Below are 13,192 nucleotides of genomic sequence, written 5' to 3'. Positions count from 1 at the left end.
TCTAAGGGAGAAAACAGGAGGATGACTTGTCGCAATTTTAATTGTTTAAAAGTCAGACACCAGCGCTGGCACTGGCATAGGAGAATGTCTGACCCTTAAAGGTTTTAGCTTTTACATGTTAACATATCCTATTTAATATATTCAAATTACTGTATCAGCATGAAATCACTTAAAAATTACTTTATATTTTTCTTACTAAGTATTCACCATTACTATAAATATTTATACTTACAGTCCGACTCAACTGGGATGCAGTTTTCAACATTTAAAGGGAAAAGCAGTATTGCCCCCAAAGTTGAGTTTAACAACAACAAAACTCCTACGTTGCTTGAATTATACAATGTAAATTAACTGAAATAAATATTTAGTTCCCAGCCACCCTGAACTGTCTTTTGAAGGAAACAGGAAGTAGGCATTTTGCAACACACACACCCCCTCCCCCCCAACCTGGCAGAAGTGGTGCTTCTGCAGGAGTTCTGGCAACAAACACTGCCAACACAGCACCGGCCAAGTGGAGATCCCATTTCACAACAGAAGACACTCTCCTGCCCGGCCCGCCTCCTTCACCACTTACTCCTTATCCTTCCTTCCCCACACTGAGCTCTGGGGGGACACGGCTGAAGGATGTGTCGCTGTCACTCCACCCCCAGCACAGGGCCCTACTGTCCAGGAGCACCGCCACCCACTGCAGGCGCACTGACCAGCGGGGCGGGCACTCTGCTAGGTGAAGGGCAGCAGCCAGGCGGGGCGGAGGGGAAAGGAGCGCTCAGACACACTCACGATAAAGCACATGCAGGTAGGTTTTAAGTAAGTGAACACAGAGGCAGGGGATGCTAAGAGACGAGAAATGGGTCACACTGACAGGGCGAGAGGGGCAGAGGGGGAGGAAAGCAGGATCAGCAGTGAAGCCCTCTGGAGCGCTCAGCCCCAAAGGCTCCTGGGAGCAGTCCCTGCAGCAGCTCAGCACTCGCCCTCACCGCCCTCGGTGGGCCTTGCCCACTTTCCTCTCTGGCCTGCTGGTTTGCGAGTGCTAACCCTGCCATCAGCTCCCTCCCCAGACTGAGCTGGTGAGTGTGGGTTCTCCCTAATGCATCCAGGAAAGATCTTTATACTCTCCCGTAGTTAGGGGAGCGGGGAGCAGGGCAGGCCGCTCACTCCCGCCTGTTAGGAGGTGCTCCTCACAGCACTCCAGCAGGAGCTGGTGATAACAGTACCTTGTGGTTTCTTGAGGACACAGTGGCTTCCTATCACAAACTACTCTTTGGCTTTCCAAACTTCTAGCACTGCTCCATGGAGCGGTGATCTTGAAACTGCCTTTTTAACAAATTCCAGGAACATGTACATTTTCCAGAAAGTAAGGAGAAACAAATGGCTGTAAGGTGATTTCTAGGACTCGACTTCCAGACATACTTTTCCCGGAATCAACCTGCCCCAGAAAGCCTTTGGCCAAGTCTCCTTTCCGAGCTGCCCCCCCACAGCTGTTTTCCCACCTCCAGCCCTGCAGGCCCCCACCGGGCAGCGCACTCCGCGCATGCTCCTCCCACCCTGCGGCTCTTTCCTGAGCTCCTCTTACACCATACCCCAAGCCCCAGGGTGCTAGGCTGAGGAGGTTAAGTTCAAATCCTCTCGTGTGAAGTAAATACACTTTGGGCTAGTTATTTAACCTAAGCCTTTGTTCCATCTGTAAAACAGGACACTCGCTGACACCAGAGCTCAGCGTGAGGGAGTAAGAGGAGTCGGCTGGGGAGTCCGATCAACAACGGACACCAGGACACAGAGCATGCGGTGAAAGGTTGTGTTGGCTGCAGAGCTAAGATAGCGTAAGGCCTGGAACAGTGCCTGGCGTGCAATGCACACTCGGTAAGCGTGCGGTGAATTACACGACTGAAGAACGAACAACGTATTAACTCACTCCAGCTGATCTACTCCAGAGCTAGGAGTGATGACTGAGAAGGAAACCGAGAGTCTGGCTGCAGGACACAGGGCTGAGTGGCCCGGTGTGAAAACCCTTCCCCACCTGGGCTTGTCCCTGGAGGCGGCATCAGAATCAGCCGGTTTCCCGCAGTGCCAGGCCCCACCACCCATGCCTCCATCAGCAAATGCCAAGAACAAGCCGACCCTACATCCGCTAAGTCAGTCACCCCAGAACAGGTTATCACAGCCACGCCGTGGTGTGCTCACCTTGCCCTTGAACAGGATCACTGGGCAGACAAAGCGTCCTCTGCACCTGGCGGTCTTGCTGCGGTAGACGAGGTCCTGCAGCTTGCTCACCTGCACGGTGCTCTGGAACCTGCCGCGAGGGCGAGAGAGGCAGGTCAGGCTGGCTCCTGAGGGCTGCTGCGCTCCCACACCAACTCTACCACAAGTATTCATTTCGAATTTAGTAAACGCTCAATTCCCCAAGTTCTAGACCACAGACTGAAGTTTTTCAGGAAAAGAAAAAGGTGCTGTAAGTATTTAAAATGAAGTCATCCTGACTTCAGAACCTTTGAAATGAAGACAGCCAGCTGACCTGAAGACACGGCACACACATCACAAGCACACACAGCCAGCAGCGCTGATCAAGTCTAAGGAGCCCAGCCTCTCACGCAGAGTTCAGCAAAGCACACCCTGGGGCCCTCTGGAAACCACAGAGCCATTTGTGTGCTCTTCCCAGGGCACGGGGGAGATTAAAGTTCACGTTCCACGTGGTCATCAGCCTGTGCTAGCTCATCGACATTCCAATGACAGGCATACCTGGTATTGTTTTTTTCTTTAAACAGGCAGATTTATTGAAATACACTGCTTCGGGGAGCAGTGGCAGGAGAGGTCTGCGGCACCATATGTGGGTTAGCTCCCTGGCTGGGGATCGAACTCAGGCCTCAGTGGTGACAGTGCTAAGACTTAACCCACAGGCCACCAGGGAGGACCCATACCTGGTTTTATTGTGCTTTTAAGAGACTGTGCTTTTCTCCCCCCACAAACTGGCTGTGGCAACCCCACATCAAGCATGTCTGTCTCACCATTTCTCCAACAGTATGTACTCGGCGACTGAGTCACAGCTAATTAAGGTGTGTGCAGTGGTTTTTTAGACATAATGCCACTGCACTTAACAGACTACAGCAGAGACAAAACTTCCATGCACCCGGAAGCCAAAAAACATGTGTAATTTGCTCTATGGAGACACTGGCCTCACTGTGGTAGACTGGAAGAACACACCACCTGGAGGCGTACCTGTCTCCCGAACAGTATGAACAGCCACAGAGACAGGGGAGACACTGAAGCAAAGCTAATTAAAGAGAAGCTCTCGGCGGCACTGAGAAGCGCACTGCTTAACTCATCAGGTTTGGTAAAGGAACTTCTAGAACATGAAGGAGTAGGTTTAAAATTGAGCTCCAGCAATTCACATCCATATCCTAAAATAAGAGTCTACTTTTAAAAATTTATTTATGCATACAGGAACTGGGGTGTAGGTAAGATAGGAGGGGTGAGAGGTTTCACCAGACAGAGTGGGTAGCAGAACAAGCAGATCTACTGAAACACACTGCTGAGGGGGGCCTCCCTGGTGACGCAAGGGGTTAAGCACCGCACCATGAAGAAATCTGCAGCCTCTGCAGCACAAGTTCGATCCCCAGCCGGCCAGGAAGCAAACCCACATGTTGCAGCAGACCTCTCCTGACTCACCCGCTGCTCCCCTCAGCAGTGTATTTCAGTCAGTCTGCCTGTTCTGTTCCCCTCCTCTCTGGTGAATCCTCTCATCCCCCACATCTCTGGCCTATACCCAAGCTCTTGTATGCAAAAACAAACAAATCTTTAAAAAAAAAAACAAAAAACAAACACTTCTGAGGAGTGAGGTCCACTGTGCCATGTGGGTCAGCTCCCTGGCCTGCCAGGGATCTAACATGGTGCCGTGGCTGGCGACAGCTTGATAGTGTGTCTCTAACCCCTGCACCACCGGGAAGCCCAATAAGGGTCAACTTTTAACCGATTCACCTGTCAACCCTTAGCACAGCCTCCAAATAAGTGGGTTGTTGCTTCTGGTAACAAAAGAAACAAGATGCTGGGAAGAGCAGGAGGCTACCCCTGCAGAGTAAACCAGCAGAAGGGAGGGAGATGCTCCCTCTTGAAAGGGTGGCACTCCCAGGTCACCCCAGGTCACGTCCTAGAGGGCATTTAGCTCCTTCTACATCCTCATCTTTCTAGGGAGCCACAAGTTTTGTTGGCACCTCATAAATACAAGCCCACAGAGAGCGCTTTAGCACCTCCCACACATCTGTATAACCTGTTCGGGGTATCTGGCTGCTGTTATAACACAAACACAGGCTTTTCATAGCAGGGTTTCAGGTTCCTTCACAGGCCTAGGCTCCATCCACGTTACTGAAAATGTGCCTACTCTGCAGGGGTGGCCTGAAGCTAGGGCTAACGGGGGTCTTCAAGTGTGCACCTGGGCCAACAGTTTGATGATCCTGGAAAGACATTCAGGGGGCAAAGAGGAGGCTACACTCACCACGGTGTGTTTTCTGGACAGTCTGATTAGGATGTCAGCTTTGTCAACTGAAGAGTTTGTTTTTGGAAGGAAGGAGTAAGAGTGATAAATGTGTTAGGGTGGAATGGCGCTTCAAGGTGCTGAAAAGGTGGCACAGGCCGGCCAGCCAGCTCACAGAAAAGGAGCTCTGCCCCCTGCCGTTCATTTGGTTTCTCAGAAATAAAAAGGCACCTCAGTGTGAACCCCTGCCTCATCAAACCCCAACTCCCTGAGAACATAAGGTACACACGGTCCTGCTCACAGCAGGCCACTGCCCACCTTCTGGTAGCCCCAGGCCATCTCCCCAGCATCCAGGAGCAGCTGACTCTCCCTCAGCTCACCTGATTATCCCAGGTTTAGCACGCCTACTCAGTGAGCTCTCCACACAACTAAGGCAGAGAACATGCCGGAATCTCCCTCTTAGGGGCCCTGAGCAGGCTGCCAGCAGAGGTAGGACACCGTGTGTTAGCGCAGCAAGTGGTTTGTTTTCCTACTTCCCCCAGTTAACCAACCACTTCGGTTTCTGTTCTCAGTGGTTCTTCATTTTATTTTCACTCCTCACTCTTGGGAAGTTTTGCGTGCAGCGCGGAGCTGCATCTGGGACATGACACTCAGATTTGTAACCAAGGCACTGAAATTTCTGGCAAGCTGTTGCCAGGTGGTGAGAGATTTCTCCTGATATTTAACTGAATTTAGCAATTGGGTTTTGTTTTTCCTAAGCATTATTTACATACAAATGAAGCCATATTCAAATTAAGGAAACGGTAGGGTCACAAACTTTCCAAAGGTGAGCCCTCCCAGGCCAGCACTGCACTCCCCAGACAAGGCTGATTTCACTACGTACCCCCAAACTTCCTGAGATAAGTGCTACTTCTGCTCTTACTGAGGAGCTCCACGTGGCCCAAAGCAGGGCATGTTCTCTCAGTTAGTTCTCATTAGCCCCATTTTATAGATGAAACAGCTCAGGGAGGGAAACCACGGGCAGACGGTCCCAGAACAGGCAGCAGCACAGGTGAGGACTCTCCACACGGAGGCAGACACTAAAGCCAAGAGCCACATGAGATTGTGATTTATAGTAAGAAAATACTTGGTCTTCTTCCCCTTTCTGGCACAGAGCTCCAAAACCCTAGACATTTCCAGAGAGGCCAGTGATCAAGGTGTCTTTTGTCACATTAATGAGGTAACTTGGAAAGCCCCCAGGTTACCTAAGGATGGGCCCTGGTCGCCAGGGAACCGAGTGATCAGAAGGTCCTGGAGGTTGAATTAATGGCCAATGGTTTCATTAATGAGTCTGCAAAATGGAGCCCCTATAAAATCCTCAGAGCGCGCCAGGTAAGGAGATCTGGGGAGAGGGGCGCGCCTGCGAAGGCGTGGGAGCTCTGCGCCCCTTCCCATGCCTGCCCATGCGTCTCCTCCATCTGGCCCTCTCACCTGCTAAGCCAGCGCCGTCGGAGAACAGTGTGGGGACCCTCCCTCCCACCACACGCTGGACGCGGGCACAGAACTGCAACTATGACCCCCAGTGCCCGACTTGCCCCGATTCTGGCTCGTCACACTGGCGTTGCTTATTTATTGCCCTGTGCTCCTGCCCAGACCCAAGAACAGGAGCTCCACCTAGCTGGTCGCCGATATTCACCGGTGCTGCTCCTGACTGAATCCCAGGGTCTGCCACAGGGTGGCACCTCAAAGACCAGTCTGGACTGTCTAGTGGTTGCTGCTCAGGCTTGTGACCCTAGATGATGGGCAAAACTGGGGTGGTGGCTTAACAGGGCAGACCACCTCCTGCATCCAGTTCTACCCTATTTAACTCAGTCTGATCAGTGGCGTATGGACACGAAAGCCAGGCCTGTCAGCAGTGAAACTCTACTCCTTCCCACCCGAACATCCACAAATGCCTTCTCTTCAACAAGTAAGCGCCTTCTGCCCGTTATCACTTCAAGGCCTTTAACAGAAGGACACAGTAACTCCTCCAGTGGCAGGGAGATGCTGCAGGGGCCGAGCCTGGAGGGGGAGCCCTGGCAGTGACAGAAAAAGGCAGACCCAGCTTTAACCCTGCTCTGCCCACAACCTGTGTGACCTGGGGCTCAACCCCCTCACCTGACAAGTGGGCGACACCACTTTGTTTACTGGGTGGTTGTGGGCCTGGAGGCGCTAACACCTGTCAAGCAGCAGGCACCCAGCAAAATGTTATTCCTTTCTCTTTAAGGGATGAGACGGAATCAGTTCTGAGCCCGTTCCCTCCAGGAAGAGCTGCTGTGAGGTGCCCAAATCTGAGTTCCTCAGTGTGCTGCTACGCCCAGGGGCCTGTTAGTAAATACAGACCCACAGCTATGGAATCGGGTTCTGTGTTTCAATCAGAGCCCTGGGTAACCCGTCGGTCAGGCCAGAGACACACCACGGAGACACAGCTGGGGCTACGGGTGGCACGCCGCTGGGCAGAGCGACAACCACCAGGCAGCACCGAGGACGACAGAGGAGGACCAGGGCAAGCAAAAGATCTCAAGGTCAGGCACTTTAGTTTCAGGACTTACAGAGGGGAGGTTGCCTAACTCTGGAAGGAGGCAGGAAGACACGATCCATACGTCAAAGGGCATAAGAAGGTATGATTCTGTAGGCTTGGGGACCCCTGGATTCCTTAGGTTATACAACAGAGTATGAGGATAAAATTTCTGTGATCGACACAATTCGCTTTTCTAATACATTCATTTTTCCCAGTGAACCCCATCACAGCCTTGTGAGACATCCCATTTTACAGATGAGAGCCTTCTCTGGCGCGCCGCCACAGCAGGGGTCTCGCGCTACAGAGGGGCTGTCTAAGAATGCAGATTCTGGCAATTTTGACGCAGAGCGCCTGGAAGGGGCCCTACAATCTATAATTTTAATGAATGCTCAGACATATGAACACATTCAGACCACTAACACCTACAAGTCCACACTCCTTGGTCTGGTCATCAAGATCCTATCCAAGTTGGTCTCTAAGACATTTCAGGCAAACTCCGGCTCATCCTTCAATTCTAGTTCAAAAGGATCTCCACCAAGGGGGTCTCCCCAAACTCTAAAGCACAAGTGGAATGACCTACCCTCCCTGATTTGCCTTCAGTGCTACTCAAACCTTAACGGCATGTGAATCACGGGGGCATCTGGTTATACTGTGGTCTCAACTCACTGCTCTGGAGCTCAGGAGTGCGTGTCCAGCCAGCTGCTGGGTGCACAAATGCAGGAAATCTGTGGTCCCCCTCGTAACATTTCAGCACAGGGCCAGGCGGTCACAATACTGTTGCCAACTGCTCTTGCAATTCTCTCAAAATCAGCAGCAAGAAGGAAGACCAGGGGACAGACTTTTCAGATCAACAAAAAGCATTTCTTGGAGTCCCGGTGTCGGGACTGCTTGTTAGTGTCAGCCTCGGCTTTTCTTTCACAGCTACGGCTGCGTCCTGTGTCTGCTCTGGTCTGAACTGCCACCCCAGAGAGCACTCACGCCTTGCTAATTCCTACAACAACCTTGCCAGGCTTCTAACAGTCCTACTTATCAGGGATTAAAGTAACTACTTTTCTAGGTCCAGACAGAGACTTACCGATGAGAAAACTAAGCGATAAAGAGGTTCAGTAACTTGTCCCAAGTTAGTTTCACCGGCACCAAGTAAACTCCAGCAGTCTGACTCTGGACCTCAGGCTCTTAACCTCTACTTATAGTTCGTGCTCTTCAACCTGTCTGCACAGCATGTCTCCCACACACACTCTTAAAAAGGACACTGAGGACCAGAGAGGCGAAGTGTGAAGTTAGCTGTCCTAGGACAAAGAGTTGTCGGGCTGAGTGAAACAGAAGTCCGGGGCTGTGACTGACAGCTCCTCACTCCATGCCATGCCACTCTGCCAGTCTAACTTAACAAGCCCTGAAGACAATAAAGATGCCAATAAGGCTTAATTAACATCCTTGGAAAGTGAGCCTGCCCTGCTCAGCTCCCCACCCAGCTGCACTCGCTGGGCCTGGGAGGAGCACACTGCTCACATGATACTCACGTGTCTTTCTCCTTCTCAGAACTCTCATACTCCAAGAACACGATGTGCTGTGGGTAGTGGCCGCAGATCTCCCCGTTCACATTCTGGATCACGCTGTAACAGTAGTCTCGGCCAAACAGCTCCAGACACCGCCTCTCGATGCGCTCCACCTGCACGGAGGAGACAGAGCATCAGAAGACTGTGGGGTCCCAGTGTGACAATAGGAGGCTAGCAGCCCGCGGAGGACATGGGATGGCAGGTGCCTCCCGTTATCTTCAGTGCTGGGAAGAGACAGGTCCTGGGTCGGGGGCCTTCATGTGCCGTTCGTTTCCCTCATGTGGTAATGACACTTTGGGAGCAATTCTAAATCCCTAATTTTGTGCGTGAAGTCGTGTTGATTTTGTGTGCATTCAAAGGAGCATACAGCTGTCCTAAGAGTCTGAGGAGGGCGGGCCACAACATTAAGAACTCTTGCCCTAGAGGTTACTTTCACTAGCACTAATCCATGATGGTGCATTGGTTCCAGGCCTTTCCCCATTTGCCAGTCACAGACCAGTATCTAGAAGCTCTCATTATTGTAATGAGTAGCAGCTGCAGACAAAGCTGTCTCCTCACACACCATTTTCTTATAAAATAGAAGGAACAGCTCTTGTTTGGCTCACAGTTCCCAGAAAGGCCCATCAGAAAAAGGCGTAAGCCCTGTCACATCTCCAGTCTTCCAGAGAACAGGAAGCTCAGAAGGATTTAAGGCTGTAGTTCAAGTCAGGTGTGACTTAGGACAACCCTAATCTTCAGGGGCCCAGAAACACCACCCACCCTCTCCAGACACTTGAAAGAGCCTTCTTAAAGAGTACGCAAAGCAGCTACAGGTGTTAGGGGGAGAAAACTCACAGTGGCTTCCACTAGGAATCCCCAAGTTTTAAGATGGATGCATACCATTAAGAAGCCTGTTAAAAAATGTAAATTCTAGGTCTCCACCCTCTGAAATTCTGACTCAGTAGGGTTGGGTAGGACCAGTGAAGATTTTTATTGAGCACCCAGACAACGCTGAAAACAGGTGGTCCCTCTGTGGAAGCTCTGAAACACACTTGGTCATTCTGAGGTGGGGAGGTCCGTCATCACTGAAGCCGGGGTGCTGCAGCGACTGGCAGATACCAACTGCAGAACGCCCCAGCGCAGAACCCCCATGGCCCAGGACGGCACAGCATCCCACTGGAAACCTGATGCCAAGCGTGTCACAACCACCTGGGAGAGAAGAGACCCAGGGCCGGCAACATTCTCGCCTCACTGCGGGCAGGGCCTAGGCTGGGGGGTCTGACCAGACTGGAAGCCTTCCAGGTCTGGGGGCAAGGAGACTGAGGAGAATTCCGCGGGCAGAAAAAGAGGAACTGGGACCTGCTTCTGATAAAGGAACAGGGAGCGTGGGCCGTCTTCCTGCGCTGGGGGGAGGCCAGGGCCGGGCCCGAGTCTAAAATCGTGCTGACACTGTATTAGGAGGCAACACACTCGGCTCCTCTCGGGGCGCCATTCCGCCCCCTCACTCCGGCTCCTGCATTCTGACCTCTGACCTGGAGGAATCCTCCGGACCCGGGGGCTTTCGCGCCGACTCCTGAAGCAGGGGAGGAACCTCCCTCGGCTCCTCCTCCCAATCTCTGAACCCGCCGCTCGGCTCAGACCCTTGACCCCCACGCCCTCGTGTCAAACCAGAAAAAGGCGCTTCCCTGGGTCATTCCCACTCCAGTTCCCCCCTTTTCGGCTCCGGAACGCGACCCGGGCCTGGGCCCGGCCCCCGGCACTTGGCTCCGCCGGGCAGGGAAGTTCCGCTCCAGCCTCCCCCGCCCGGCCGCGAGCCTCTCCCCGGGGGCTCCCGGGAAGGGGGCGTCGTGGGCTCACGCCCGCCGGACCCACCTTGGAGCCGCCCGCGCCGCCGCAGTCCCGGGCCCGGTACTGGGTCCGCGAGAACTCCTCCAGCAGCTCCCCGAGCCCCGGCTCCCGCGGCGGCGGGCTGCCCGCGGCCGTCGAGGCCCCCGGCGAGGCGGCGGCGGCGGCCCGAGCGCCGGCCATGGCCCAGCCCCGCGTCCCTCCGGCCCGCGTCCCCTCAGCGCGCCCCGCCCCGGCCCATGACACCCGCGGCGCCGAGCCCGAGTCCGGAACCCCCGCGCCGCCCGGCCGCCGCGGCCCCTTCCCCTTCCGGCCCCGCCCGCGCGCCCGGATGTTTACCCCGCGCCGTCCAATCGCCGCGCGCGGCCCGCGCCCCGCCCCCCGCCGCCGCGTGACGCGCCGGCGCCGCCCCGCGGGGTTTCCTCGGGGAAGCCGGGCGGGACCATCGCGGCCGCGGGGGTGCGGCGGGGCGCGGGCCGGGCGGGACGAACCATCACAGGGAGGGGGGAGCCCGGGGCCCCTGGCTTCGGCCACCGCTGGCGAGCGAGCCTGGGGGGCACCTGCCCGGCTCTGCCCCCCGCGGGGCGTCTGTGACGCGGGCTTCTGGACCCGTTTTGTCCCGCCAGGCTGGCAGTCGTGACTGGCTTCACTTTTTTTTTTTTAAAAAAAGATTTATCCATTCACGCATACAAGAACTGGGGTGCAGGCCAGAGGTGCGGGGGTGGGTGGGGTGAGGAGTCACCAGAGACAGTGGGGAGCAGAACAGGCCGATCTGCTGAAATACAGTGCTGAGGGGAGCAGCGGTCCTCAGCTGCCTGGCCAGGGATCGAACTCGTGCTGCAGAGGCTGCGGACAGCCTCATAGGTTGCGTGTCAACCCCCTGCGCCCCCGGGGAGGCCCTGGCTTGGCATTTTAAGAGAGAAAAGCCATGTTAAAGTGAACAAATCAGTGGCATTTAGTACTTTTACGATGTTTTGCAATCACCAAAACTTGCATCTGATTTCAAAATATTTTCATCAGCAGAAATAAAACCCCAGGCCCCTAAAGCCCTTACTCCCAACTTCCCCTATCAACAGTTTGAGGGTTTTGGGGAGGTGTCACTGACTTAACATGTTAGTTTCAGGTGAACAATATAGTGATCCTGTGATTGTAGGCTTTGTGGACTAATCACAGTAAGCCTGGTTAATACCCTTCCCCAAATAGGTACAAACCTGCTTTTGTTAGAACTTTTAAGATTTATTCTCCTCGCAAGCTTTCGCATATTTAATACAGCATTAGTAACTATAGTCACCATGTTGTCCATTACAAGCTTTGATTTATTTATTTTATAGCTGCAAGTTTGTACTTTTCATTCTACACCCATCTGATCTGCAAAGGCTACCACCAATCTGTTCTCTACCACCTTGTTGTTGTCTTGTTGTTGCTGTTTGCTTTTTTAGATTCTACATATAAGTGAAATCATATGGTATTTGTCTTTCTCTGACTTATTTCACCAAGCATAACATCTCCAAGGTCCATCCATGTTGTCGCAAACGGCGAGATTTTGTTCTTTTTTAAATAGCTGAATAATACTCTGTTGCGTATGTGGTGAAAAGCAATCATAACTGGAAAGCTGTTAAAATAGGCACCGTAGTACAAAAACTGCTTACGCTCCTGTTTGTGCTGGACCAAAAAAGACCTTTGGACTAGATCAAATAGCAGTTGTCTCGCTAGTGTTTGAGAAGCCAGCAGGAGCGCAGGCAATCTAGTGACAAGGACTGATGATTGTGAACTTTTCCCAGAAGATAGAATCAGTAACCAATTATGGATAAGCCACGAATAGTTTAAACTTGTTAATGCTAATTAACCCTTTCCTCTAACCTCTTCCTCTCCCTCTTCATAAAGCCCTCACCTTTGAACTCTTCTTGTAGATTTCTGCCAGAAAACATGTACCCCAAATTGCAATTCCTGATGCCAAATAAATGCTTAATTGACTTTTGCTTTGACTTTTAATTTTTAGATTAAAATATATACCACATTTTCCTTATCCACTCATTCACTGATGAACACGTAGGTTGTTTCGGTGTCTTGGCTGTTGTAAATAAGGATGCGCATGACTTTTCAAATTATTGTTTTTGTTTCCTTCAGATAAATACCCAGAAGTGGGATCGTTGGATCTTATCCTAGTACTTTCTTTAATTTTTTGAGGAATCTCCGTATGATTTCCCACAGTGGCTACGCCAATTTTCCACAGTGGCTACACCAATTTACAACCCCACTTTCTTGTTATCTGTTGCCTTTTTGACAATGATCATTCTAATAGGTGTGAACTGGTATCTGATTGTGCTTTCATTTGCATTTCCACGATGATTAGTGATTTTGACCTTTTCATGTACCTGTTCATCTGCATGTCTTCTTCGAGAAAATGTCTGTTCAGATATTCTGCCCATCTTTTAAATTGTATTGTTTGGGTTTTGCTATTGAGTTGCATGTGTTCTTTATATATTTGAATGTTAGCTGCTTATCAAATATATGAGTTGCAAACAGTTCCTTTCATTCTGTAGATTACTAGCATCTTAGCAAGTCCAATAGTCCGCTGGAGGTTGGATTTCCCCACCTTGCAGTGGCATTGTATTAATGCCACTAAAACAATGGCATTATCTTTCCAAGCCAGGACAAAGCAAAGGGTAAATAAAAGTAATGATAAAGATCTCCATGATGTAAGAATTAGGAAAACAATGATCAGACAGGAAAGGAGAAATGGAGAGAAATGTTCTTAATCGAATATTTTCCATAGATTTTGCAATGAATCTTTCAATGAGATATTTT

General features: G+C 51.8%; 1 protein-coding gene across 3 annotated transcripts in view; it reads right to left on the bottom strand.

Annotated features, from left to right (window-relative positions):
- Positions 1–10,634, bottom strand: part of MTMR14 (myotubularin related protein 14) — a 40,251-nt gene extending 29,617 nt beyond the window's left edge. For 2 of the 3 annotated variants that reach the window (XM_037522265.2, XM_037522275.2), the window contains exons 1-3: positions 10,412–10,634; positions 8,525–8,673; positions 2,182–2,290 (exon numbers count right to left, since the gene is read on the bottom strand). In XM_037522265.2, the coding sequence (XP_037378162.1) occupies positions 2,182–2,290; positions 8,525–8,673; positions 10,412–10,567 (414 nt within the window). In that variant the 5' untranslated portion in view covers positions 10,568–10,634. The remainder of the gene's footprint in view (positions 1–2,181; positions 2,291–8,524; positions 8,674–10,411) is intronic. The other variant, XM_037522286.2, reaches the window with a different exon arrangement.
- Between the last annotated feature and the right edge of the window lie 2,558 nt (positions 10,635–13,192).

Source organism: Talpa occidentalis, unplaced genomic scaffold (genome assembly GCF_014898055.3).
Source record: "Talpa occidentalis isolate TD23 unplaced genomic scaffold, MPIMG_talOcc4v2.1 talOcc4.10, whole genome shotgun sequence".
In the NCBI taxonomy this organism is placed as follows: domain Eukaryota; kingdom Metazoa; phylum Chordata; class Mammalia; order Eulipotyphla; family Talpidae; genus Talpa; species Talpa occidentalis.
The sequence above is the reverse complement of the archived record's forward strand: the minus strand, read 5'-3'. Positions and strand labels throughout refer to the sequence as shown.